Source organism: Bradysia coprophila, unplaced genomic scaffold (genome assembly GCF_014529535.1).
Source record: "Bradysia coprophila strain Holo2 unplaced genomic scaffold, BU_Bcop_v1 contig_232, whole genome shotgun sequence".
In the NCBI taxonomy this organism is placed as follows: Eukaryota; Metazoa; Arthropoda; class Insecta; order Diptera; family Sciaridae; genus Bradysia; species Bradysia coprophila.
Window position 1 is genome coordinate 17,360,994 of NW_023503493.1, and position 25,954 is coordinate 17,386,947.

Genomic DNA, 25,954 nt, shown 5'->3' on the forward strand with positions numbered 1-25,954 from the left:
CAATCATTCAGGAAGAACAAATTACTATACCGACTTCATTTAACTACTCATTACATATTATTGACTTAAAGGAAATTGACAATCTTATTACGTCATTGACAGCTAGCATATCATTATTCCCAGAATATATGGTAAACGACTTAATGTTTGAAATTTCAAAATTGGACGACAAACTTACGACTTTGCAAGACGGACACCATTCCATACGTAAACGTGGTTTATTTAACTTTGTCGGTACTATTGATAAATGGATTAAGGGAACCATGGACGACAATGACAGACAAACTATTAATAATCATTTAGCTAACATAGATATTAATAATCATAATGTAATCAATGCTATTAATCAACAGGTGCAAATAAATAACAATTTTTCAATTTCCATACGACGACTAGCAAACACAATTAAATCGGATCGAGAAATCATTTTTGAAATTTTAGAAAATTCTACTGACAAGCATAAACGAGAACTTGCCCTATTCGAAATAAAACTCAACATACAATCTGTAGATAAAATTCTTAGTGATCTACAAGATAATATAATTCTATCAAATTTGAATATAATTCACCCATCTATTTTAACTCATAATGAAATACAAACGTATCACATTACTGCCGATAAAATCAGATATCTAAGAGTCGGTTTTGCAAGAACCACTACAGGAAAACTAGTATTTTTAATTAAAATTCCTTTTGGAACAACTATGGTAAACAAAAAACTAATTCATCCCTTGCGTATTACCGATACTTGCCAAATGATAAATTTTCCTGCTCTTCGTACTATAGAACGCAATGACACTTATTATGAATTTACCCAGCATAAAGCTTTTTATCAATTAAATAAATTGAATCATTGCATTTTACATAAAAATTGTGAATTTACCAAAAATTGCAATTCCGAAATACACGTTTTAGACGACAATAGTATACTTGTTCAAATGGCAAATAAATCTTCATTAAGATCCGACTGTGACGAAAGAATATTTACATTATATGGAAATTACTTTATTGAATTTTATAATTGCACCGTTATTCTTGATAATTTAACCTATTTTAATCAAATTAATCAAATTACGCATAAATATATTATACCCACAATAAAGAATACTCCAGGTAACGATACACTCTCACGATTTACGCAAATTGAGTTACCAGAAATCCAAAATATTCATCCTTTAACGGAAATTTTGTATAAAGAACCTTTGATTTATTCTAGCACAATTTTGGCTATTCTGTTTATCATTTTTATTATTGCTGCCATAATTTTATACCTTAAATATACTTCACGGTCAAGAGGAATGATAAACTCAATTCAGGAGAATTTCGAAGATAACGAGAGGGGAGTTACATTTCTTTCACCCTCACAAACACCAATAACTCATTTTCCTTCACCCCCACAGACATCATTGATTCATCCTCACAATAAAGTATTATTTTAATTCTTCCGAGTAATTAAATCTGATCATGTCAATTAAACCTAATTTCTTTCGGTGAGAAAAGTAAGATAACGAATTCACATATGCATATTTTGATCATTCTTCCCTGACAACATTTCCTTCTGTGAGAACAATGAGATAACGAAATGATATATCGATCAACAGGAAATATTAAGATACGAAATTGATGATATAAACAAAATTGATTTATCTAAAAGAACAAAGGATGAAGAAATATCAGAGGTGACATGAGAGAGTATATTAGATTTAAGATTTAGTCTTTAAGGAACATTGTACGAATTAACACTTAATAAATAAAGATTGCTTTTTAAAAAGTGTCTTTCAATCAAAAATAACATTTCTCCCATCTTCGAACTTAACCTCAGGAATTCAATTATGCGTCGATTAAAAAAATAAAATGAGCAATTGGTTGATAATAACTCAAGTTTTTGTGTTTACAAGCAAAATATTGTGACAAACAATTCCGTTCTTCATAACATATCATACAACCTTTCATACAAACATTTTAGGGTATTTTCCGGCATAAGACCCTGTCTTACAGTCAAGGGAATTAATGGGAGTTGAGATACCCCATTTACAGTATTAATAAAACCGTTGACAAAACATAGACAAATTTTCTATATGTATATTATAGACACGGTTTCCATGTGAGTTAAATAGTCAACAGACAAAGCATCTATATCTGAACATCGCCCACAATTAAACGGACTTAACTTATAATTGTAAATCTTACTGAGTGGTTTTCGTCATAATACCGACCGATGGGAATGATGAATCAGACACGAAATTACTTGCATTTGTCAAAAGAAAATTCTATTTTAATCCTATTAGATAAATAATAACGATCAAGAGAACAACACTCTTCTATTTAATGAAACTCAACGTATTATAGGTATACTGCATATTCGGTTTGAGTAATATCACCGACAATAATTTCATCTTTCCATTCCCTTTTATCACATTTGTTTCGGTTGTCTTGGATATCTATACGAGACATCAGAGAATACTCTATAAATATTCGTCTGCCGAAAGGAATAACTTTCCATGCAATTGAAATATAATAACATCCGAAAAGGTATAGAAATGGAATACAATTAATTAGTTAGTTCTAAATAGCTAAATAGAATAATTGAAGCTAATAAACGAAAAACAATTCCAACAAAATGGTTCGGTATCATTTAATATTATATAATCGACGATCTGTTCCAAATTTCGCAATATTATACTGTAAAATGTGTTGACTGTTCGTAGATAGAATTTGAAGATAAGTTTAGGGTGAGATATTTATTCAGATTAATAATACAAATACTCCGTGGCATGACCTCGGGCGTGACATCCATATCGGTGTGTATTTGTACGATTTTATTTATTAAATACTTAGGAAAGGGAAAAGTCAACTTAATTTGATATAGGGTTGTATGTGTAGAGTTTGGCTTATTTCGTATGAATAAATCAACGTATACTTACCAACAGCTCTGGCATTAATAATAATAATGTTCAAAACAACAATTTGTGTCGTATGAAACGTGTGTGGTGGATACGTACCTGTAAAAAAGAAAGAAACAAAATTTAAATTCATTTTATATACCAAAAAATGTTAACTGACGCGACACTCATTGTACAAATAAATGCACCAAGTCAAGTTAGGTGTATAACACGTATTGTAAGAACTGCAATCATATATTCGTCACAGATGTGAAAAGTTGAAAAAATGCCAGCATATCAAACGTAAAAATCGCTTTCAACACAGACTATTGCAAAAAGGTGGTTTTTTGGGTTAAAATCCGAGTAAGGAATTAGACAAACAGAATTTTGCGTCAAAATTTAGGATGTATAACTGTACACACAAAAAATTATTTTCAGCACAGCTGAACATTTTTTTTGAAGCGGGACAAGTACAGATGTGTAACGTAGCAGTATAGACTTACAACAAAAATGCATTTACATTCAGCTGAGCAGGGCATCATTCTCATCTATCTTGTACATATTATAGCTCAATAGACAATAATACGCTTCAACAGTACAATAGTACTGTTCAACTACAACGAAAAATGTACTGCTTCACTGTACAAATTCGGGACAAGTACAATTGTTAACATAAGGTAAGCGAGGTAGTAGCTGACCGGCTAAGCAATTTTTCAACTTTGGTCATCAGTATCTCAGGATGATTTCGATGAAGCTAAGTTTTTCCTTCGTCAGAATTTAATTTGATCTGTTCCCATTCCGTAGAATATCAGAACTATTAACAATTAATTAATTTTTATTGTAAAAAACTAATTTTACTGAAGCACTGTTTTTGATGCAGTAGCTGACCACAAAAAAACGGATGTTTTTATACCTGACCGGTCTTGTTGCAGTAGTTGACCGCTACAAAATTAAGACATTTTTCAAATTTTTCGCAATAATTTCGCATTATTCGACACATTTTCACTCTTAATTCACTGATATTAACCAATTTCATAAAAACACAAAATATCAACGAATTTCAATCACATCATTTTGTACACAACAATGCACATGGAAGGTGAATTTGTCACATGAAGAAAAATGTACGGAATTTGGTGCGGTCAACTACACAAACATGGCATATTTTTGATGCAATGTTTTGACCACCATGTAATTAATCAAATATTAACTTATAGACGCTATTTATGTTAATAATATTAATTGTCGAACTATTTACTACGTAAAAACACCAAAACTTTGTCCATTAATAATTCTTTTGTCAATAAAAACATTAAATTAGACCACGCCGATCTTACGATTTTCTTAAGAAATGTGCAACTTTGTACTGAGATGGTGCACTGGTTTCATTTTATGGTTTTATCAAATAAGTAAACATAATAATCGAATTATTTTCATGAAAAAATTAATCTTTAGGCTCTAAAGATTAATTATAACGTTAATTTGCGTATTTTCATTTGTAATTATTTTCCAAAACTGATAAATAATGTAGCTGGTCAGGTACACCTGCACGGTCAGCTATACCCTCGCTTACCTTAGCAGTACCTGCACTTAGTGTGGTCAGTATGTAAAATGTACAAATATGCGGAACATAATATTCAGCTGTCTTGTAAAATAGTTCTGCACAGCTAACACACTCACATTTTTTTTCTTCAGTATATAACTGATAACTTCTTGGCAATGCTTTAGTCGATTTTTGAACAAGTGATGGTCAAACGAATCGGCTTCGACAAAGTTTTTTTTGCGGATATAGACAGCTACACTGTACAACAACAGACCTGTTCAATTAAATTATTCAAACCATGTTTTACCCTGTCTCGTAGAATCAATAACGTCGTATTAGCTAGTACATCCAGCGTCAACACTGATTTCATCCCTTTAAGAACTTCGCCAAGATACATCCCCTTTGTTAACGAATAAATACCAAATGAACGATTAACACATAACTGAATTACGTTCATATCACAATTATATTGCCAATTTAACCGTATTATGTTATCCGAATAACCCCATCAAACAAAGTCGGCGATAAAACACCCAAAATATACGTTCTGCTACTCATCAAATCATTTCGAACAAATAAAAATACCACACAAAACAAACACCATCCGTAATTAATAAAATGGTTTTCCTTTTTCGTTTCCTATTTTCAATTCCCCCCTTTCCCCACCATTATGGCCAATCCACATTTATAAATATCCTCCTTTTTACTTTACACACACACACAATTGCTATCGTTCCAATATCTCAAGTATTATTAACAATCATCAAACAAAATAATACCATAATTTTCTGCACGTCCGTTCGCTCGAACCATAAATATTTCTCGTTTTTGTTTGATTACATTGACTGCGTCATCAAACCATGTAAGGGAACCGATGCTATAATAGGTAACGTCAGATTTTTCGCCCATAAATGCCGAACAGTAACAATAAATGTCAAACGATAAAGGCAAATGCAAAAATAATTAAATTTCGTCTCGATGGATTTTGATCAAACAAAAGCAATTAGTTTTTCAGTTGGACCAATATCTCCTGAGCAGCGATGAGACTTTGAAAAAGTTAAAATTTTTCACTTTGATCATGTTCATGACTTTAACCTGTCACATACGACTATTCATGTTTTTGATAACGACGGCAAAAATAATGACAAACTCTGGGTAATTCATATGGTCAGGTCATTTATATATATGTAGTTAAATGCATGTTACAAAAAAATGAAGTACAAGATTTGACACCGATAAAAATACTTTGATAGATGAAAGTAATAGATCTGATAATTAGGGTCATATGCTTACCGTCTATGTTAGTCTTATCGCTCATAATATACGCTCTGATTCAAAAACTAATTAGATTGCCGGAGTCCTAAGACACGCGCTACACACTGACATTTTGTTTGATCAGAATCCGTATGGTCAAAATTTAATTATTTTTGCATTTGCCTTTATCTGTTGACATTTTCCTTTATTGTTAGTATTTAGTGTATTTAGTGTATTTATGGGCGAAAAATCTGACGTTACCTAATATAAATATGGAATATGGACAAAAAGCTTTTGTTTTACGACAAACGAGTAAATGGCGATTAAATCAATAGGAGAATCGCGGTTTATCTTTGCCATTTTCTGATGTTTTTCAATAAAGCCGCCCCAAGTCTCAACATTCATTCCACCAATTTAAAAATTCATTCCGCCGATTTATGTGTAAGTGTGCCAGGGCCTATTTTAAGGAATTTAATTTCCAAAAAATTTTAAAATTTCACAAATTTCACAAAAATTCTTAAAATTTCCAAATTTTGTTTTCTGTTAGATCTCATTCCGAAGTAATCAGTTAAGTTCAAAGACATGAAAAACAACTAAAAAGGCAGTAAAAACAACATTTACCGTGGATTTACATAGCAACGTAAAAGTGACAGATGCAATGTTTTTTAAATACTGCAACCCGAAATTTCATTCATAAAATTAAAATTATGAATGAAATTTCGAGTTGCCGTATGCAATCTGTTGTGTTTTTAGAAGAAATGACGAAAAGTGATGGAAAAATTTGAGAATTTTTGGAAATTTATTTTCCTTAAAATTGATGTTTTTTTATTCAAATGTTAACACGCATAGATTTATCAAATATATTGGAAAAGAAGAATTTGCCATGTTATGGCGGCAAGTCAGATATGATTGCAAGATTAAATGCAGGGCAGAATGGTAAAATGCTTACCATTGCAAATTTACAGGATGTGTGTAGATTTAATGAACTGAAAATGCCAAAAACGTATCCGGCATTATACGAAATCTTAGAAGAGGTAAGTCACTTACTCTGTTAATACAAAAAGATATTTTTCAACCATCATCAATAACGGAGAAAAATTCGAGGGAATCAAAAAATCTTTCATATCTCAGTAAATCTCAATAAATCCCAATAAATTTTAATAAGTCTTATAAATCTTGAAGAGTGCAGGACCCCTCGGAAAAAACATCTTGTGGACATTCAACAAAGAAACGGGTGTTTTGAAATATTGCAAGAATGAAGCAGATGTGGAACCAAACGTCGGATTAGACCATGCATCGGAAGCAGTTGACGGCGACAACCCGTGTGAAGAAGCACTTGGTACTCCGGATGAATTGGGTCACACTGATGTTACAGATACACAAATAGAATTAGAAGAAGCCACTGCGAACGAATCGGATCATGCATTAACAGTTCCACTTCACGAAGGCAAGCCGTGTGGAGAAGCAATGAATAGACTATGCCAATCATATTTAACCAATGATGCCATTTTAAATGTCATCAATAGTGGTGACTTTATCACTATTTTATTTTACCGGAATCATACACACATTCAAATAAAAGCATTTCCACCAAAAAAATCATTTTTTAAATTACCGGACAAAAAAATTCAGTTTTGTGGTGTCACTTACGACTGTCTTCACAACAGACATATCAAGAATTTTGTTTACCTGAATGGCAACATATTTTTGTATGTTTTCTTCACATTTTACCGACTGAATTAGCACGAAACGTATTGCAGGCAATTTCTAGGCACATAAAATTAAGGAATTGAACACTGAATGGCACAATTCACACCAAATTACTTTTAAAAATGAGATTTTCACAACACCCACAATGTTTGACCAAATTAATTTGTCTTTGAAATTATTTCGGAGAATTTGTACTAAATTCTGTTTAAGACACTAGCATTAGCACACTCGGAACTATTTTCTGTGCGAAATTTAAACTGAATCACTTTGTTTTACGCGAAATACTACAAATTTTCGACACAAACTTGTTTGAGATTTAAAATTTACTGTCCCGATTTGACATTTCATCAAAACAAAATTCAGTGAATCAGTTAAAACTGGATGAACTGAGTGAACAATACTACTCATACTACTGTAATTGCAAAGTGGCAAACTTAAGACCTTATGTGGAATTTGGGTGGAAAATGGCGCAAATTACATATTTCAGGAATTTATAATGTGAAAAATCTTTCCGGTTTCAAGTTTTTTCGTCAAAAGACGAGACAATGGTATCTTTATTTTCAATTTTTAGCTGCTTTATGTAAAAAAATTGAGAAAAAAAATCATTTTGGCGTAGTCTATTGGATGACATTGAAGTGACACATTCAAAAAAACCACTGTAAAAGTAAAAAAGTCTGTTAGTGTGAAAAGTGCTTGAAGGTGTTTAACAAGCCAAGATCCTACCAATGGCATATATCCTACGTGGACATACTGATGCGGACGGAAAGCAGATAATTATGAACGGTGACGTGGGCTTTAAGTTATATTAGAATATTTTCTGGGGGTATTTGACATTAATAGATTTGTTCAAGTGGTGGCAATTCCGGCTGGCGGAAGGATCTCTATTGGTTTTATACAATATGGAAACGTTACGACAATTGCGAGCATCATCTGGCAGAAAATATTATTTGCACTGAAAAATAAGCAACTGAAAATTGTGGCGTGTGGTAGCGGGGTCAACGCTACATTCTACCATATCATTGTCATATACCAAATCATTTCCTTCGGGTGTAATTTCCTATGAACGATTCAGAAAGAATGCAATCGAAATGGTATCTTCAAAAACTTCCAAAAACAGGAGCGGATTAACGAAGTCTATGTTGCTTGGGTTGTTTCCAGCTTGGTGTTGTATATATTGCTTCTGAAGTTTCCAATAGAGTGGAATGAAAATTTATGAACTCTCTTCATTGCAATTGAAAAATGCGGCATATCGATTGCTGGATAAATTCCAATAAATGTTTGGTTTTTACTGAACGAAATGAATGTCGGTTAAATATTTAGAATGACAGCAGTGTTGTTCAGATAAAAAAAAAGTTTCTCTGGCAACATTTATGCCTCTCCTCCACAAACATATTTAGACAAAACGTTGTGTGTGATGTGATGACTTCTTTTTACTGCAAATTCCAGACGACATAAGACATGTTCAATGCGTAAAGAGGAGACGAGGAGTGTTTTATGGGCTTCATCACGATTGTTCGATTTTAATGATGTCGTTTCATCATCATCGTGACATTTAATAGATATTTTGAGTACCCAGAATATATCTTACATATACCGTGTGCTTTATGGATTGTCTTCGCATTTTATGCTTTCGTTTATGTTAATGTTGATGTGTGCGACTGTAATACGAATTTTCACAGGCGAACTGTTTCGTCGCTTGGTTAACAGTTGAATCGAATATACATTTTAACGGAAGATATAAACATTGTGGATGTGGATCATGTTGACATTATTTGGGTTAACATGAACTCGTATGATAGAACTTATGTTAACACAAGAAGTAATAGATTTGATATAAAAAGCCAGACGAGAGTTGAAATAAAAGAAGTAACAGATTTAATGATTATTAACCGACTAGCAATTGTACCAAAGATTCTTCGGAATGTATCTCATACCAGTCAATTCTTCGTTTTTTTTCGTGATATCGACTGTTGACAATTGAGGAAATGTATTTAGGACGAATAAACATTTGAAATTTTATAGAAACTGCTTTTGACGACAGGTCGATCATATTATTCCATTCTGTAATTTCCAAATCACCACCAGCGTCGCAAACAAACTGAACTACCGTGGAATTGCTTTGCTTAACACGGCGTACAAGGTTTTTGCACGAGTGCTACTCGGTAGACCAAATCCACGAGCTGAGAATGTCATAGGGGAGTATCAGGGCGGATTCAGACGAGATCGTTCAACGACCGACCAAATTTTCAACCTTCGTCTGATTCTGCGACGTACCATCGTTTCATCGACTTCAAGCAAGCCTACGATAGGACCAAGCGTAGAGAGCTGTATATGACGATGAAGAAGCTGGGCTTCGAAACAAAATTGATTCGACTTGTGAAAGCGACATTGGAAGGCACCAGATGTCGTGTCAAGGTGCAAAACGACATGTCCGACGTTTTTGCTGTTATGGAAGGGCTAAAGCAGGGCGACGCACAGTCTTGCCTGCTCTTCAATTTGGCTTTGGAAATTGCAATGAGGCGTGCTGGTATCCAAACCAACAAAACACTGGCGAACGGAACAGTTCAAGTACTGGGCTTTGCAGATGACTTGGACCTCGCCAGCCGTACACATGCAGCAGCAGTGGACACTTTCACAAATCTGAAAATCCAAGCGGAGAGAATGGGTTTGATTATAAACGAAGTGCCAAGTTTACAAAACGCTCATTCGCCCGGTTCTAGTCTACGGATGCGAATTTTGGACGGTGAAGAAGAGTGATGAACAGTTGCTGCTAACGTTCGAGCGAAAAGTCCTCCGTACCATTTTCGGAGCAATGCGCGAAGGCGAAAGGTGGCGGCGGCGGTACAACTTTGAACTGAAACGTGATTTTGGCGAACCGGATGTTGTGGCAGTGGTTAAAGTCCAACGGTTGAGGTGGGCAGGGCATATAGCACGCATGGATATTAACAGAGCCCCCTCGACGTTATTCCGAAACGATCCAGAAGGGCGACGAGGAAAAGGTCGTCCAAAAATGAGATGGATAGATGGCGTCGAATCAGATCTTCGGACGCTGGGAATAAGGAGTTGGCGAAGTGTAGCAGGAGACAGGGTTCGCTGGAACCGGATTCTCGATCAGGCCAAGGCCCATAAGTGGCTGTAGCGCCGGAGAAGTAAGAAGTAAGTACCATCGTCGCAAAAAAGCAAATGTACCGTGGTGAACGAGACAACTTTCAACCGATGCCGCAAAAAACCAAGAAAACCAAAATACTAGAACGAGACAACTTTAACCGTTTGTAACAATTCAATCAAATTTCTCATAAAAAGTTCAAAATTGATCAAATAAATAAAGAAGTGTCACCAACGACTGAAAAACCTTCTTCTCTTCAGCTCCCTCAATTGGTAATCGATAAAAACAACGAAGAATTGGTTCAATGTAGATTCATTTTGAATCATTGCTCAAAATAAAATCTATAGTAACAATAAACAATCTTTGAAAGCCAACTGGAAAAATACGTTTCTCACAAAAAATATTTTTAAGACAAGAAAACACGGATAGGGAAAAATCTCCGAGTGTATTATCGTCGGGGATAGAGGTGTGCGCCGATCTTAAAATAGTCGGCGGCGGTGCGCCGACTGGTAAGAGATCGGCGGCGGCGCGCCGGAAGAAATTTATAGTCGGCGGCGGTGCGCCGATCGGCGCGCCGATAAATTTACAAAAAATCTAAACTTTCGAAAATAATGCAAAAACATTTGAAAAAGCGTGCGCAATCATTTTTCCGAACACTGAAATCTTACTATCTTGCAATCTGAAGTATCAACCACTTATACAAGGGGAATCAACTGAGGCGTATCTCACCTTTTATATTGTGTACAATGTACAATCACCTATTATTTTGAAAACATCTAATTTAATGAATCCAAGAATGATTAATGAGTTTGCGTAAATGACATGTAAGCTATAAGTCAAATTATAATTTGGAAATTTTAAGTCACATCTTCATACCAGATGTTCTGCAGGCTTCTTATTTCCAACTTATAATTTATGTCATTTACGCAAACTCACTACTATTATCTTTCGATTTATGCAATAACCGTTCCCGTTGCCTTTAGTCCATCTTCGATGAAGGAGGGAGATCGTAGAAGAAGGTTTTCGCAAATAAGAGATTTAGATAAACTTACATTTATAAGTAATAAGTGCATAGACTACGCCAAAATGATTTTTTTCCCAAATTTTTTAAATAAAGCAGCTAAAAATTGAAAATAAAGATACCCGTGTCTCGTCTTTTTGACGAAAAAACTTGAAACCGGAAAGATTTTCCACTTTATAAATTCCTAAAACACGTGATTTGCGCCATTTTCCACCCAAATTCCACATAAGGTCTTAAGTTTGCCACTTCTTCTTCCTCTTATATGCACAGAAAATAGAGTAACGTACCCAAGAGTTCACGTTAAGTGAGGATACAGAAAAGACAAATGCTGTTTCGACCTCGGGTATCGATGGCGGTCTCGGGTCAGCGTGATCTGACCATCCTCAGTAGTATCCATCGATACCCTTCCCAAGACAGCAGCCAACTTTTTCTTTGGACTAGTATTTATATGGCGACCATATAAAAGACGAGCTATAGGTAGACCACCAGAGAGATGGACAAACGGAATTAAGAATATTGCAGGTACAAACTGGCAGCAAATGGCAATGGATCGTACGAAATGGAAAGAAGTTGGAGAGGCCTACATCCAGCAGTGGATAGAAACAGGCTGAAAAAGAAGAAGAAGAAGTATTTAAAAATATGCATAAAACACTTGCCATCTACTGATAGAAATAGGATACGTTATAGAAAGCTACTTCGAAGATAACCCTATCGCAGCATCAGAAACAAAATCACCGTCGTACAGTGCAAGTAAGAAGAAAAACCCAAAGTTTCAACAAAAAATTTTTAACAAAAAACTCCTTTCTACGCATATAGAAACATAGCAGCATATAGAAACCTGACTTATAAATTAAGAGCGATAAACATTTGCTAAAACCTTGTACATGTACTTAGGCACACACTTTTGTATAGATTTTTCAATTTAAGTTTATATTTATTGTCGCCCATTAAAATTTCTGAAAGCACTAAACGTATAAAATTTCGGCGCGACGAAAATACAATCGGCGGCGGCGGCGGCGTGAGCTATTATTTTTCGGCGGCGGCGCGCCGAAAATTTAGCAAAAAATCGGCGGCGCGCCGGCGTAAAATCGGCGGTGCACACCTCTAGTCGGGGACAATATTATCGTACAGCGAACAATATTATCGTATCAAAAACCATAATATCGTTTCAATCGGCGATAATATTCTTTTCTGTAACAATATTATCGTACGTGCAACGATATTATCGTCGATTGAAACTATATTATTGTTTTTACGATTATAATATCGTTTCATGCAGCAATATTATGGTTTCTGCAGTGATAATATCACCCAAGAAACGATATTATCATTTCTGATATTATATTATCACACGTGAAACAATATTATCGTCCGAGCGATCGTATTAGACAACAATAACATCATTTTCCGAACAATAATATCGTTTCATGCAACAATATTATCATTTCTGCAGTGATAATATCACCCGTGAAACGATATTATTGTCGATTGAAACGATATTATTGTTTTTGCGACGATAATACCGTTTCATGCAACAATATTATCGTTTCTGCAGTGATAATATCACTCATGAACCGATATTATCGTAAAGAAAACGATATTATCGTACAAAAAACGATATTATCGCCGATTGAACGATATTATTGTTTTTGATACGATAATATTGTTCGCTGTACGATAATATTGTCCGAGACACGATAATATCGTTTTCTGAAACAATAATATCGTCCGAGCAACGATGTTATCGCCCTCACTTGGAAGGGATGACCTTTAGGGTTTAGCAAAATGTCAGGATTCGGCACATTTCAAGTGAATGCGTTCGTCCATGAAACGATATTATCGCCGCTGCAACGATAATACACTCGGAGATTTTTCCCGTCACCGAAAATACAATCAATTAATGGAGAGATCCATGGGTCACCGACTTCCAGGGATTACTGGGGATTACCTCGGGGTGATATTGTGATTTTTTACAAATAATTACGTCAACTTATGAGTGAAAATCACAATCTTCTAAAAAATTAAGGATTTTATTGACTGTTTATCCCTGCCGTTTCAATTGCCTCTCCAGTATTATATAATTTTAATTTTCAGTTATCATCCACTCATGCATCCATTACAAACATAAAAGCTGATTTAAAAAAATGTAATTTGCATATATTCAATTATCGACTGCATCATAAACGGTAAATAAATCATTCAAAAGTAATTGAATGAAATAAAAACAAAAATTAATTGAATTGAATATCCATAATAATATGAGCAATGAAATATGAGTTTAAAAATGAGTCTTACCTTGGCTCCACCTCACCTCATTTATTTCGCTAATTAATTTCGATTTTAAAAACAATTTTTTTCTTCTTCGTTCCGATGGAAAACAAAAAATAAGAAAGTAAATTGTATCACAAGCACCACGCACACGTGATATCAAGTCTCGTTTTTACTCGCAATTTTTTTTTATTTTTAAAACACAAAACACCAAACTAACATCAACAGTGAGACCTCGATGTTTTAATATTTAATTTTATTTCTTCTTTCAATTTAAAATAAAAAAAATCGTTTAACCTGTTGCGCTTCTATTGAGAACAATAGAAACCATAACGTTTCGGCATGTCTGGCACGAGTGTCACTCGTTATAGTCGCGCAACAGGTTAAGTAGTTTTACCGTATTTAGACCATTTATCATACCAGTTCGTATAAACCAACGTATGTTGTAATAATCATAATAATTGATAAATTAACATTTTTTGCTAAATCAATATATCCAATTGAAGTTAAAAACAATTATGATTTGGTCGATTATAGGAGCAAAAATTAATAAGTCTTTTCAAAGGCGACGACAAATACTGATTATGTAGTCCAAATTGCATGAAATGCAGCAATACCGTAGGTTATATTCTAGACTCTATATGATATTGCTCCACTATATTCTTTATATTTATGTGCGTGTTGTACAACCCAAAACGAAAGTTGAATTAAATTACATCGAAATCCAGCTAAATATAGAATTTAATAATACAGAAAACGACACAAACTTTGTTACGAAAATTAAATGCAGCAATCAATGTATGTTTTACCTATATTGTAAAAATGGTTGGACGTAATTCGAAAAAGTGTGGCGGCAATATGTTAGAAGAAATGAATTTATTTAACGATTTGTTTTCCAGAAATGTATATTACGGTTGACCGGACAACTTTGCAATGATTAGCAGAGCAAAATCGGTGTTAGCTTTCGACAAAAGAATAAAATAGTTCAAACAAGTCGAAAGGATCAGTCTTGCAACTGACAGTGCTGGAGTGCGTTAATTCGTGCGCCAAATTTTTAACATGTTGACATTTTCGCCTGAAATCTAATCAATACTAAGAGGACACGAAATTGAGTTTAAATCGATACTTCAGACGATTATCTGAAATGGCTCAGAATTTGGAAATTCTTCTCATTCAAGACAAGTTATTCTCGTCAGTTATTATACTAAGTCTGAGCAACCGAAAAACCGATCAAATCTAAGCTGAACAAAAGGTCACGAAGAGGCAATATTCTAACAACACTCACATAAAAGGCAGTATCCATGGTATACAAAGAATAATTCATGAAAGAGGTGTGGAATGAACGTTTTAAATAATATGCACTTAATGCCTCCAGGCTTGCATTTCTTGCATGCTAGATTTAGGTGAAATATGGTCGATAAGTCAATAGTTGATGTATTGTAAAGATCGTATAATAAGAGTAACATAGGTCTGAGGAGAGGCAATTAACGAAAAAACGAACGTCTGAGCAAAATTTATTGCTGATTTAAACTGATTTAATTAATGGAATTAATTAATTTATTAGATAAATGGTACGAACACGTCTATGTAGAATATTGCAACGAGGCAATGCTGTGTTCAATGTTTATATTAGTTAAAATTTGAACGATCTAAGACGGGATGTATTGAGAAAATCTTTGCTCTTTATTGGGGAAGGAGCAATAAGAAGCATTATTGTATTATTATTATTTCAAAAATGTCCGTGCTTATAAGCAATAAGATGAAGGTACAATTGAGATAGACTAACTTTCGTCTATAGTTCCAACTCAACCATTGCCAACTAACACAATGATTAAACGGCGTCAAATGAACGCGTTACTGTCGCTCTACGCCTGATGCTAATGTTTCTTTTTATCTTTGAAAAGTCTCTCGCTCGACAATGTGAAGTACTTACAAATAATCAAAATAGAATCAAATACTAACATTAGAATCATTGAATGTTGATTATCATATAAATACTGTCTTCATGTCTAAATTTTAACTTGATAATAGTTTCGGTTTTCAAAGAAGCATTTACACCGGCACGATTCAGTAAAAAAAACTCCACCTGAACAGTTGCATTTTATTTTTATTGCCTTACCGTGAAAAAATGAAAATTGTGAATTTCGATCGAATTCTCACTGCAAATGTTACAATTAACATAAACAACCAAGAGTAAATTTCCTTCAATGTACTCTTCAACAATTTTTTTGCTGGATTAATCAAATTTGATTGGCACTCTCTACCGAACGTACGCTTGTTCGCATCATTAACCATTTGCATTAAATTTCAAAACTATGTTCAGTATTGTTCTACGTGTAACAATGTTTTACTGGAAGTTGAAAAGAATTTCCAATCAAAACACCGAACTCGGTGTAACCTAACGTAAGTTAGGTAATATCATGAACTGCACATAAAATTCTTTGAAAACTAACTTTGTCAGAAAAAAATTACTTTGCAATCAATAAGAATCAATCACTCCAGTAAAAATTGGATGTTTTAGAAAAAGCATATTTCATGCACCGCAAAACAGCACATACAATGAACCTGCTGTGAGACAAAAAGGAAGTTGTTCGAAAAATAAGAGATTTTCCAACAAACCCCTAAATGAGATTTTCAAACTAAAAAGATGCTTCTTGCGATACAGTATTTACCACACAGATACGACGACGACTGGATGGCGGTTATATTGCATTTTGCAAACATTTATGCTGAGAGGTAAATGGTATACAATAGAAAAAGCTTGCAGGATTTCCGACGATAAAGAACTCGTTGGTTATATTCGTCTTTTTTTTTGCGGCACCGAAACGTAGTAAAGCCCTCAAGAAAGGAAAAATGTAGTTGATCCGAGGAGATTGTGTGTGGTGTGCTTTATTTTTTAAACTTGCCGATATACGTATACATAAGAAAGACAAATGTTTTCCAGTTTCAAAGTCGTATCGGAAAATTGAACAGAGTAAATCCCTGAAATTTAATACACGTATTGAAGGCAACGATATGAATTCAAATCAATTGATATATTAGCCGCATAATCCGTTCAGCTTATTGGACAAAATGATAGCGTTCGTTTGATCACCAAAATTGTTCTCATCTAATTGAATCAAGTCGACATACCTACCGAGTAGTTCAAATCAATTTATTCAGTCACTTATTAATACTATTGACAATTTAAGAGAAATGCAAAATTACAAGCGAAGTTAAACAATACAACATTATTACTACTCTCAGGTTCAATAAACAATTTCCAACGTTGTACTGCACCTCCATAAAAGCACTCACTTACTCCAAACGTACCTAAATGTTTTCGGTGTATTAATAAACGATTCGAGCATTTAATACGTTTCAAAAAAAGCTCCGCTCAAAGCGTAGTGTAAACGTTAAAAGTAAAACGTTTATGAAAGCTCGTTCATTGAAAGCTACTTCGTCATTGTTCCAGTAGATGACGCACTCGGAAAACGTTTGTTGGATGGAAAATTGAATGAATATTTTGTGTGTAAGTTCATTTGAATGCTCCAACAATGGATTTTATTTCAGAATCTGTGGTTATAATTGGAATGTTTTATATTTTTACATTTATTGGTAAAAGGTAAGCGACCTGTGTCTAATACAATTATTGAATCTGCTAGGAAGAAACTGTCAATAGATGATCACCTACTTTTGTCGTCGTTGTCATCAAAAGGCAAACAGTCGCTTCTGAAAAGCCGACCGATGATGAATCCTGCCTTTTCGTTCCTATATTTTTGAATTTTATTTCTATTTTCAAAATGTCATATTCTATCACTAACTATTGTTTGCGTAACACCATTTTCAGCTTTAGTAGCCAACAACTTGTTCCAATAAAGGGGCTTGATATTAACATTTAACACGAAACAAAATCCATGTTGACATATTAATTCACTTTACAACTTGTAGTAGGTATTATGTATAGCGAAAAACAGCTATTTAGACCACGTTAGCTTTCAATCGATAAAAAACGACGATTATGTTTATGTCTGATATCAAAAAGACCGTGGTCATAGTTTGGCGTCAGTTTTAAAGCGTATGTACGTACATTAGCAACATCTATGCAAAAGGTAACATTGTGTATCGTAGAGATTATGTTGGAATAATGTCGAATGTGTGTAAATATAAAACTGCTTAAATAAATATTTTAGATAACGGAAAACTGATACAGCCTTGGTACACATTCAACCATGGGCATTGTAGTAATGCACAAGTAGATCGTGATGTAAAGTCTCTATATTTTTTATGGATGAGGGTCGTCAATTTTTGACGTTTTCAATTCATCCGTTTTTGATTTTATTCAAAATAGATGTGGGAAGTTGCAACATTCGTATATTTCAAGAGTCAATTTTTAAGCAATCCTCCAGTTGATTAATTTTGCTCGTCTTTAGACTTCAAATTGATATTTTCTATGTAGAAATTGCTTATAATTTTCTAGTTCTACCTCGACTTGTACTTTCAAAATAAATTGTAATCTTCTCTTCCATTAACGTCGAGACACCCCACACCCCTCCTTATACACCAAACTGTTTATCCTAATTTACTGTAATTACATTTTTATTATTGTACGTTTAAATAATTTCATTAATGATCAACGAATGGCTTTTCATATCACATACATACACCGAGTAGCGTAATTAGAGTTGATTGACAAACAGTGAAATGTTTGAATGTTTGTTTGATCAACATTACGCTTCGATACGTTCGATTTATGATTGACAAATATGCTTATTTAATGGTCGAGAATATCTCATCGTACCGTTTGGTTTTCATCAATCATTTTCTACTTCTAATTCGACAATTCGAAATAATATTTTGTTTCCATATTTAACAACATTCGATGTATGTTTCGTTTCTATTAAAAACTGGTTTCGTGCTTTGTTTTGTCGGTAGTCTAACTCCACCGTTTGTTTATTATGATGGTAAATTGAAAATTAAATGCGTACATCAAGGCTTGCCGATTTTCATGATATTGCTATTTTAAGAGGACCACTGTCAAGTTACGATTTTTTAAATTCCTGAGAATCGACGTCCAGGAGGTCATTCGAATTAATTCTATACAAAAATTGTCGATTCGACAAATTGGTTTTTAAAAATTTGGAGGCTGAGTGTTTGTGCTAGGGGCAGTGTAAAAAAATCATCTTTGGAGGGATTCTTCTGAAAAACAGAAGACCGAAATCGGATATTGGAATTTTTTTATGTGCCCAGTAAGGTATTCGACCCCAGAACCCAAAACCACTCAGATGCCAATATACTAAAAATGAAATTGATTCTTGTACTATGAGTGAATTTAATTCGTTTTAATTTTATTGAGTTATTATCATAGCCTATTTTTGGACCTAATTATTTAAAACCGCGAAAAAACAATGAATTTAGCAGCAATATTTATTTAAGATATACGGTGTTTAAGCAAGTGTTTCTGTATTGAAGTTGTAACTTGTTTCAGGTGAAAATAGCACAATTTTGCTCGCAGTTAATTTGTTGATAACATTTTTAGCTATATTTTTTTTAGCTTATTAGGTATGTTCGGTTATCTTAAAGTAAAATGAAATTTCAAGTTTATCCTAAAAATTTGGTGACTCCCTTCAAGATGTTAATTTTTCCCTTACTAGCAGATACGGTGACTCTACCACCTTTCACTAAGTTTCTGACTATTTCGCCAACAGTTATCTCCACACCATCGAATAATCCAAGGATGTCTATTGCCAACTTATTTAAGCTCATTGTTATGTTGACGAAAACCGTTAGCAGATTTTGAACGGTTTTTGTTATTGGAAAAACGATTGCAGATACAGCTTTGGTTAATTCTACGAGTGCATAGTCGAATACTAACGCGGATGACTTGACGTACTTCGATATGGGATAATCGTGTTCGTAAAGCACATCCATAACGCAGCTATTGATTCCTGGAACCGCAATCGCCATGTATAAACATATCAAATCCAAAACTAAGACTGCGTCATACACTTCCTGGGTAGCTTCCGCTTCGCATTCGTTCAGCAAGGTTTCCCCAATTAACGCCACAGTATTCATAAGTTTCTGACATTTTTTCAAAACAGGCTTGTAATCCACTTGTTTTTCGCACTTAAACAGTCGACAATTTTCGAGAAACTCTTTCATAAAATTGGTAAACACGGAACCGAGACTGCCCAGGACCTTTGTAAAAGAAGATGTCAGCTCACCAATATGATTCGACAATTTCGTAGCGACCTCATTGAAATCTTTGATTATTGCTGGCAAAACTTTTTGGAACTCAAAAATGATATTCATCCCGGATCGATTAAGCTTTTTACATTTACTCAACGTGTTTAACATTGTTGTAGAACTGGTTGTCACTATGGTTGAGTTGGAATTAGTGAAAAAAATCAATTTCGTTAGGAATTCTTCTAATGAGTTCACCACGCTGTCGGCCAGACAGTACGCTTTTCCACGGAATTCCCAAGTAGCTGTTCTACATCCGTTATAGTAATTTTGAATATCTTGTTTCCACGAAACATCTTCACACAAACAAATCTGGCCTTTCTTTCGGTAACTTTGCCAAATTTTTTCCACACTGAAGCTAACTTGCTTATCGTTTGGTTTGTCTTTACAAGCGGTTGTGGTCTACATAATAATTTATTAAAAACATTTCTTTAAAGTCAAACAATTCACTCATACCTTACATAACAGTACAAACACCCACAATAATTTTAAGATCCTCATTTTTTTAGTCGTTCCGAATCAACAATTGACTATACTGTGCAACTGTGCTGGGATAACAAAAAAAAATCGATTTTATATTCGAAAATTTAATTGAAGGGTAGCGTACTACTGGAACCGATGTTCCGAAAGTATAAACTCTCAAGATAATTAGTAACGAGTCTACTACTTCGTTTTATAGGTGCACACATTTTTAACAGATTAGTAAGTTCACTTAACTTTAACCAAGTTTCTGAGGTCAAATTTCGACTATTTTTCGGTCATGAAAATCGTGAAATCGTGCATGGCTCTAACTATCATCATTCATACCCAATATGCAAAAGAAGCATAAGCAAAATGTAATGTCATCACTATGGTCAATCCCGTAATTGATTTAGTAGTTTTTACTTCAAGTCCTAATTAAAAATGCAGTAGATTCCGAGGAAGATTCTACAAATCACAGTTATTACATTGTGTGATTTAAACTTTTTTCTTTCAATTTTATTATATTCATCAATTTTGCCTAGTATGTTTTACATATTACACACATATCAATTTGTAAGGATTCTTCAAATCGCATAGACAAAAAAAAAATCTTGATGACCAAATGGCAGTAAGTTACCCCTAAATATAACAGGAATCATGCCTGAGTCATCTGCTGCCCTCATTTAAGACAATACAAAATACTTCTTCAATAATAAGTCTACAGTATAGTAGGTCTGTTTCAATTAAAATAAAATTTTGACCCAGATTATTATTTACACGGGTTTAGTAACGCCACTTTTATCGTCTCTATGCTCTTGTGCGATTATTAATTTCGCTTTCGGTTAAAGAAAGAGATTATCCGCACAGATAGTCCCAAGTTAAAGGAGTTTAAATTCAAAGCTATGGCTGAAGTTTTGTCACTCACTGCCTAAAGTGTACCGTCCACAACAGATGCATAATATACCTTCATTCGATGGAAAACATGGATCTAGTGCTGCACTCATTTTGAGTGTGATAATTTTTTCTACCCTCATTTTCATTGTCGCACTCACCGACATTCCACACAGGTGCCGCGCCGTGTGTATCGAATAGCGAATTGACTTACATATATAATTATTTCACAGATCGATGAGAGCATAGAGCAATTGCAACTTTGTTTATAATTTTTTGGAATTATCAAAGAACGGGTCTCGGAAAAACTTTTTTTTCGGCGACTACCGTAGAAAGTGTTATTTCTCCAATTTCCTTAGTAATTCCTTCAATGTATGTAGAAATAGCAGAGCCTATTTTAAGGAATATAATTTCCAAAAATTTCCAAAATTTCACAAATTTCACAAAAATTCTTAAAATTTCCAAATTTTGTTTTCTGTTAGATCTTATTCCGAAGTAATCAGTTAAGCTCAAAGACATGAAAAACAACTAAAAACAACATTTACGATGCAATCGGTTGTGTTTTTACATGAAATGACGAAAAGTGATGGAAAAATTTGAGAATTTTTGGAAATTTAATTTCCTTAAAATAGGCCCTGAGAGATAGATAGATATTTTGGAAGCTGTTCCACATACGACGTAGGGTAGGCGTACCAGTCCTCGGACACGACCCAATGCTCGGACACTTTGACATTGAAAGTAAAATAATTTACTTCTAGCTCGAAAATATTGTGGATGACTATCCTTCAGTTGTAATTTGTAGTTTTCACTATCGATTAATCGTAAAATTGGATTCACTAGGAACACTGTGTAATTTTAATCATTGAAACAGTGGCACCACATACTGAAAAGTTTAATTTTCTACTTGAAAAATAGTTTGTGAGGTGATCAAAACACTTCTTTTTTCTAGTTGAAAATTACTTATATTGTACAGTGGCTTTGTTTTTGAGATTAATTAATGTTCAATTAAATATTATTTTCACTCAAACACGATTATAAACAATTATTTCTACTGTTTTTTGGGTGTCCGGTTGCTACAAACATGATATTTGGTCTTGATTCAGTAGTCGGACTATATGGAAAACATATGAAGTGTCAAATTCAACATATGCCATGTTAAATACACCGAAAATGGTACCAAAATAGTGTGACTCAAAAATGCTTTGTAAATTGTAATTTAAACGGTTTTATCGATTCAATTTAGTGTTTTCACTTCATTTTTAGTGTATTTGAATGATTAACAATTGACTTTTCTTATTTTATTGAAAAAAATCCGTGAAATTATTTAATTCAATTAGCGTCCGAGCATTGAAGAAGAGGTGTCCGAGCATCGGAAAAAAGTGTCCGACTATTGGATTTTCATGTTCGGCCGAATGAAAGTGTTAATTAAAAATAATTCGGAAATAAATGATTTAATTAGTGTACATAAAACGAATCTTAATTAAATTTGTGACTGTTGGAAAATACAATCCTTCCAAAATAATAGCTTGAGCCTTTATAGCACTTAATTGAAGTCGAAAAAAAGTTGATCGTCCGAGGATGGGTACATCCACCCTAATATACTTGAACGTCTCCTTTCCAATAATCATCTTAACACGAACACATAGAGCACTTGTCTAAGTAACAAAAAAAATCGTCAAATCCTCTCCACACTGAAGTTAATACTTTTCTCACTTAAAACAATCAATTTAAACACAGAACATTCTGCAATATTTACCTTGCAAATCAAACTGAACACCAGCAATTGTAAGAGTAAGAGTAGTATTTATAACTTTTTGAAACAGCTGTCTTCGAACGACAATAAGATAACTCTTTGTTATTGAGAATCGAAATTTTCTACTGAAAACTATCTTCAAAATAAGGCTGAGTATCACAGTATTTAAACAAGTGAAACTTAGCGTGCGTCACTGTGTATTTCATCGTGCGGAATTAGTATTTCATAATTTACAACTTGCTTAAAATGAACTTAAGTATTATAGAAACATCCGCCTTATTATTGTTGTTTTTCAGTTAATCTCTTGCATTATCTATCTTAGAAATGGTTGAACAGTTCTTCGTTAGGGTTCATTAGACCTTAATCGCATCGTCATTCAATTCTAGGACCCACGAGCCTACTACCACTTATGTATATACATAGATCGCCCAAAACCACTTACAGTGGAGGTGTGACGCAAGTCCTGTTATCCACTTACAAAAGAACTCATATAGGTGTAGGTGACGCTTACAGATTCGACACGCAAAAAGATATGCGTCACAAATGGCAGCTGATGAGAAAAGAACGCAAAAGTTTGATCAACAAAAATTTTACCCGAAAAATTTTATAAAGAAAATTTAAACAAAAAAAATTGCGTCAATAAGTGGCAGTGTTTCATGGTTTCCCTAAAAAGTCGCTTATCTTGGCGATATCAGCTCTTTTGTAAGTTCTGATTTTTTAGAATTTGGTCGCAGATAATAGACAATCAGTTGTGCAGTTTGAACGAAAATATTCTTCTTACAAAACTATATAACTTTCTCTTTCATCTCAACCTTCCAGCTTTCATTTGACGAAAATCGAAAATTTTACTAAATTAAAAAATTTGACGAGAATCGAAAATTTGACAAAAATCAAAAATTTGACTAAAATCAAAAATTTGACAAAATTCGATAATTTGACGAAATTTAAAAATTTAATGAAATTGAAAATTTGACAAAAATCAATAAGTTGATGAAAATCGAAAATTTGACGAAAATAGAAAATTTGTCGAAATTCAAAAATTTAACGCACTGTTTCATGGTTCGCTTTTCTTGGAGCTATGAGCGTTTCATTGAAACACGCATCAACTATAATCTAAAACTCTATAACTTTGTCTTTTATACGCAGTTTCTATCTGCCATATTTTACGAGTTATGGCTGACATAGCTCGCACTTAAAACGCTCATAGCTCTTAAATAAGCGACTTCTTAGGAAAACCATGAAACACGTGTCGACTAGAATGTAAAACTCTATAACTTTGTCTTTTAAACGAACTTTCTATCCGCCATATTTTCCGAGTTATACCTCCCAAATGGTAGATTTTTGGTGAAAACAGTGAAACACGTGTTGACCGAAATTTGAAACTCTATAAATTTGTCTTTCAAACGAACTTTCTATCTGCAATATTTTCTGAGTTATGGGTCCTATAGTTCAATAGCTTAAAACGCTCATAGCTCCGAAATTATAAGCTTTTATGAAAATTCCTTCAAAGTAGTTTCTTAGAATTACGTCCTTGACATACCCTGAAAATTTCAGTCAAATCCACCGGTAAATTCAAAAGTTTCGTTGCAAAAATGTGACAAAGGGACAAATGTACAAAGTGACAAAGTTTGGTAAAATTCATCTATTTCATACATTTTGGAAATCAATTTCTTCATTCAAATTTTCAAGTTTTGAAATTTAATATCTCGGCCAAATCTTAACCTTATGAGGCGTGTGATAGCTCGTTGAACTCGTATGGACGCCTAGATTACGAATAGGAGCGGAGGGGGAAAAGTCAAAAAAGTTGTGTCCTCAGTTCTACAAAAAAAAATTTTTTTCAAATTTTTCAGTGTGAACGGACTTGCGTCACGGCCCTTCACTAACGTAGGGCCATGTAGGCCACAAGTTGTAGCTGACATAATCTTGTCTACTATACCAACTACTAAATTCATCTGTTTTGCCTCCGTTTAGCTCTTCGTCTACTTGAGAGATGTAATCAAACAATAGAATAGTGGAGTGGTCAAGTAAACGGATGAGCATTTTTGGTAAACGGATGAATTTTTCTGGAGTGTGAATCCAGGCTTATACATGTCATATAAACTTTTCCTAAAAAAAACTTTCTGTTGCAGAAGGCTCGTCGGTACATACGAGATGTTATATTTGAGTCTCACACGTCAATCGTTCTCTTCCTACACATATCGGTATTGTAGGTCTTTTCAATGAGGATAGGTACTTCTCTTTAAATTAAATTAACTTTCGTCTTCAATTGAATTTTAAATGGAATCATATGAGTTATTTCATTGATCCATAGGCCTGCGGCCTATAGTGACTATCTACACGTTTAGTTCCTAATAAATAAATATTACACATTCCACAAACTAAATGTCTGGCACGTATTGACGTCATCTATGTGCGCACATAGCTCGCGTTAAAGTGTAAAAAATATTGATCAAATTTTAATGATACAAATGAAAAAACGCGTCAGACCTACAATCTGCGACAGATCGAGAAACGTAGGAATCACGGCATTATATAGAGAGACTCTAAGAGACTCTTCCACACGTCACATTTACCACTACATCTGATTGTCGAATCGTATCGAGACGGTTAAAAGAAAATCCGATTAAAGTAAAAGATATTATCTGATGAAACTAAGTCGTAATGAGTAAAATGTGTCTGAAGTAGCTGCAAAATTAGATACATAATTCTTCTTCTTCTTCTTCCTCGCTTAATTTTTGCCTACGACTAATGTATGAAAAAATATTCCTGATATTCAGTTGTTTCAACTTTCAGGGTCAGCATTTAATAATTTACGTGATACGGCAATGTAAATGGCGCTTTG

The 25,954-nt window shown here is 33.9% G+C and overlaps 2 protein-coding genes across 5 annotated transcripts in view; both read right to left on the reverse strand.

The window, feature by feature from the left end:
• Positions 1-25,954, reverse strand: part of LOC119077076 (calcium/calmodulin-dependent 3',5'-cyclic nucleotide phosphodiesterase 1-like) — a 265,077-nt gene that overhangs the window by 99,817 nt on the left and 139,306 nt on the right. The window lies entirely within an intron of this gene.
• LOC119077082 lies at positions 19,095-20,545 on the reverse strand. Its single transcript, XM_037184243.1, has 2 exons — positions 20,463-20,545; positions 19,095-20,408 (listed from the first exon to the last, which is right to left on the reverse strand). The coding sequence occupies exons 1-2, from the start codon at positions 20,505-20,507 to the stop codon at positions 19,365-19,367; spliced, it is 1,089 nt and encodes a 362-aa protein (XP_037040138.1). The 5' UTR covers positions 20,508-20,545; the 3' UTR covers positions 19,095-19,364.

Bases quoted from the DNA above. Each gene is read 5' to 3' on its own strand.
- LOC119077082 (XM_037184243.1), bottom strand. From the start codon at position 20,507: ATGAGGATCTTAAAATTATTGTGGGTGTTTGTACTGTTATGTAAG. The intron at 20,409-20,462 runs GTATGAGTGAAT...ATTATTATGTAG, and splicing joins TGTTTGTACTGTTATGTAAG to ACCACAACCGCTTGTAAAGA.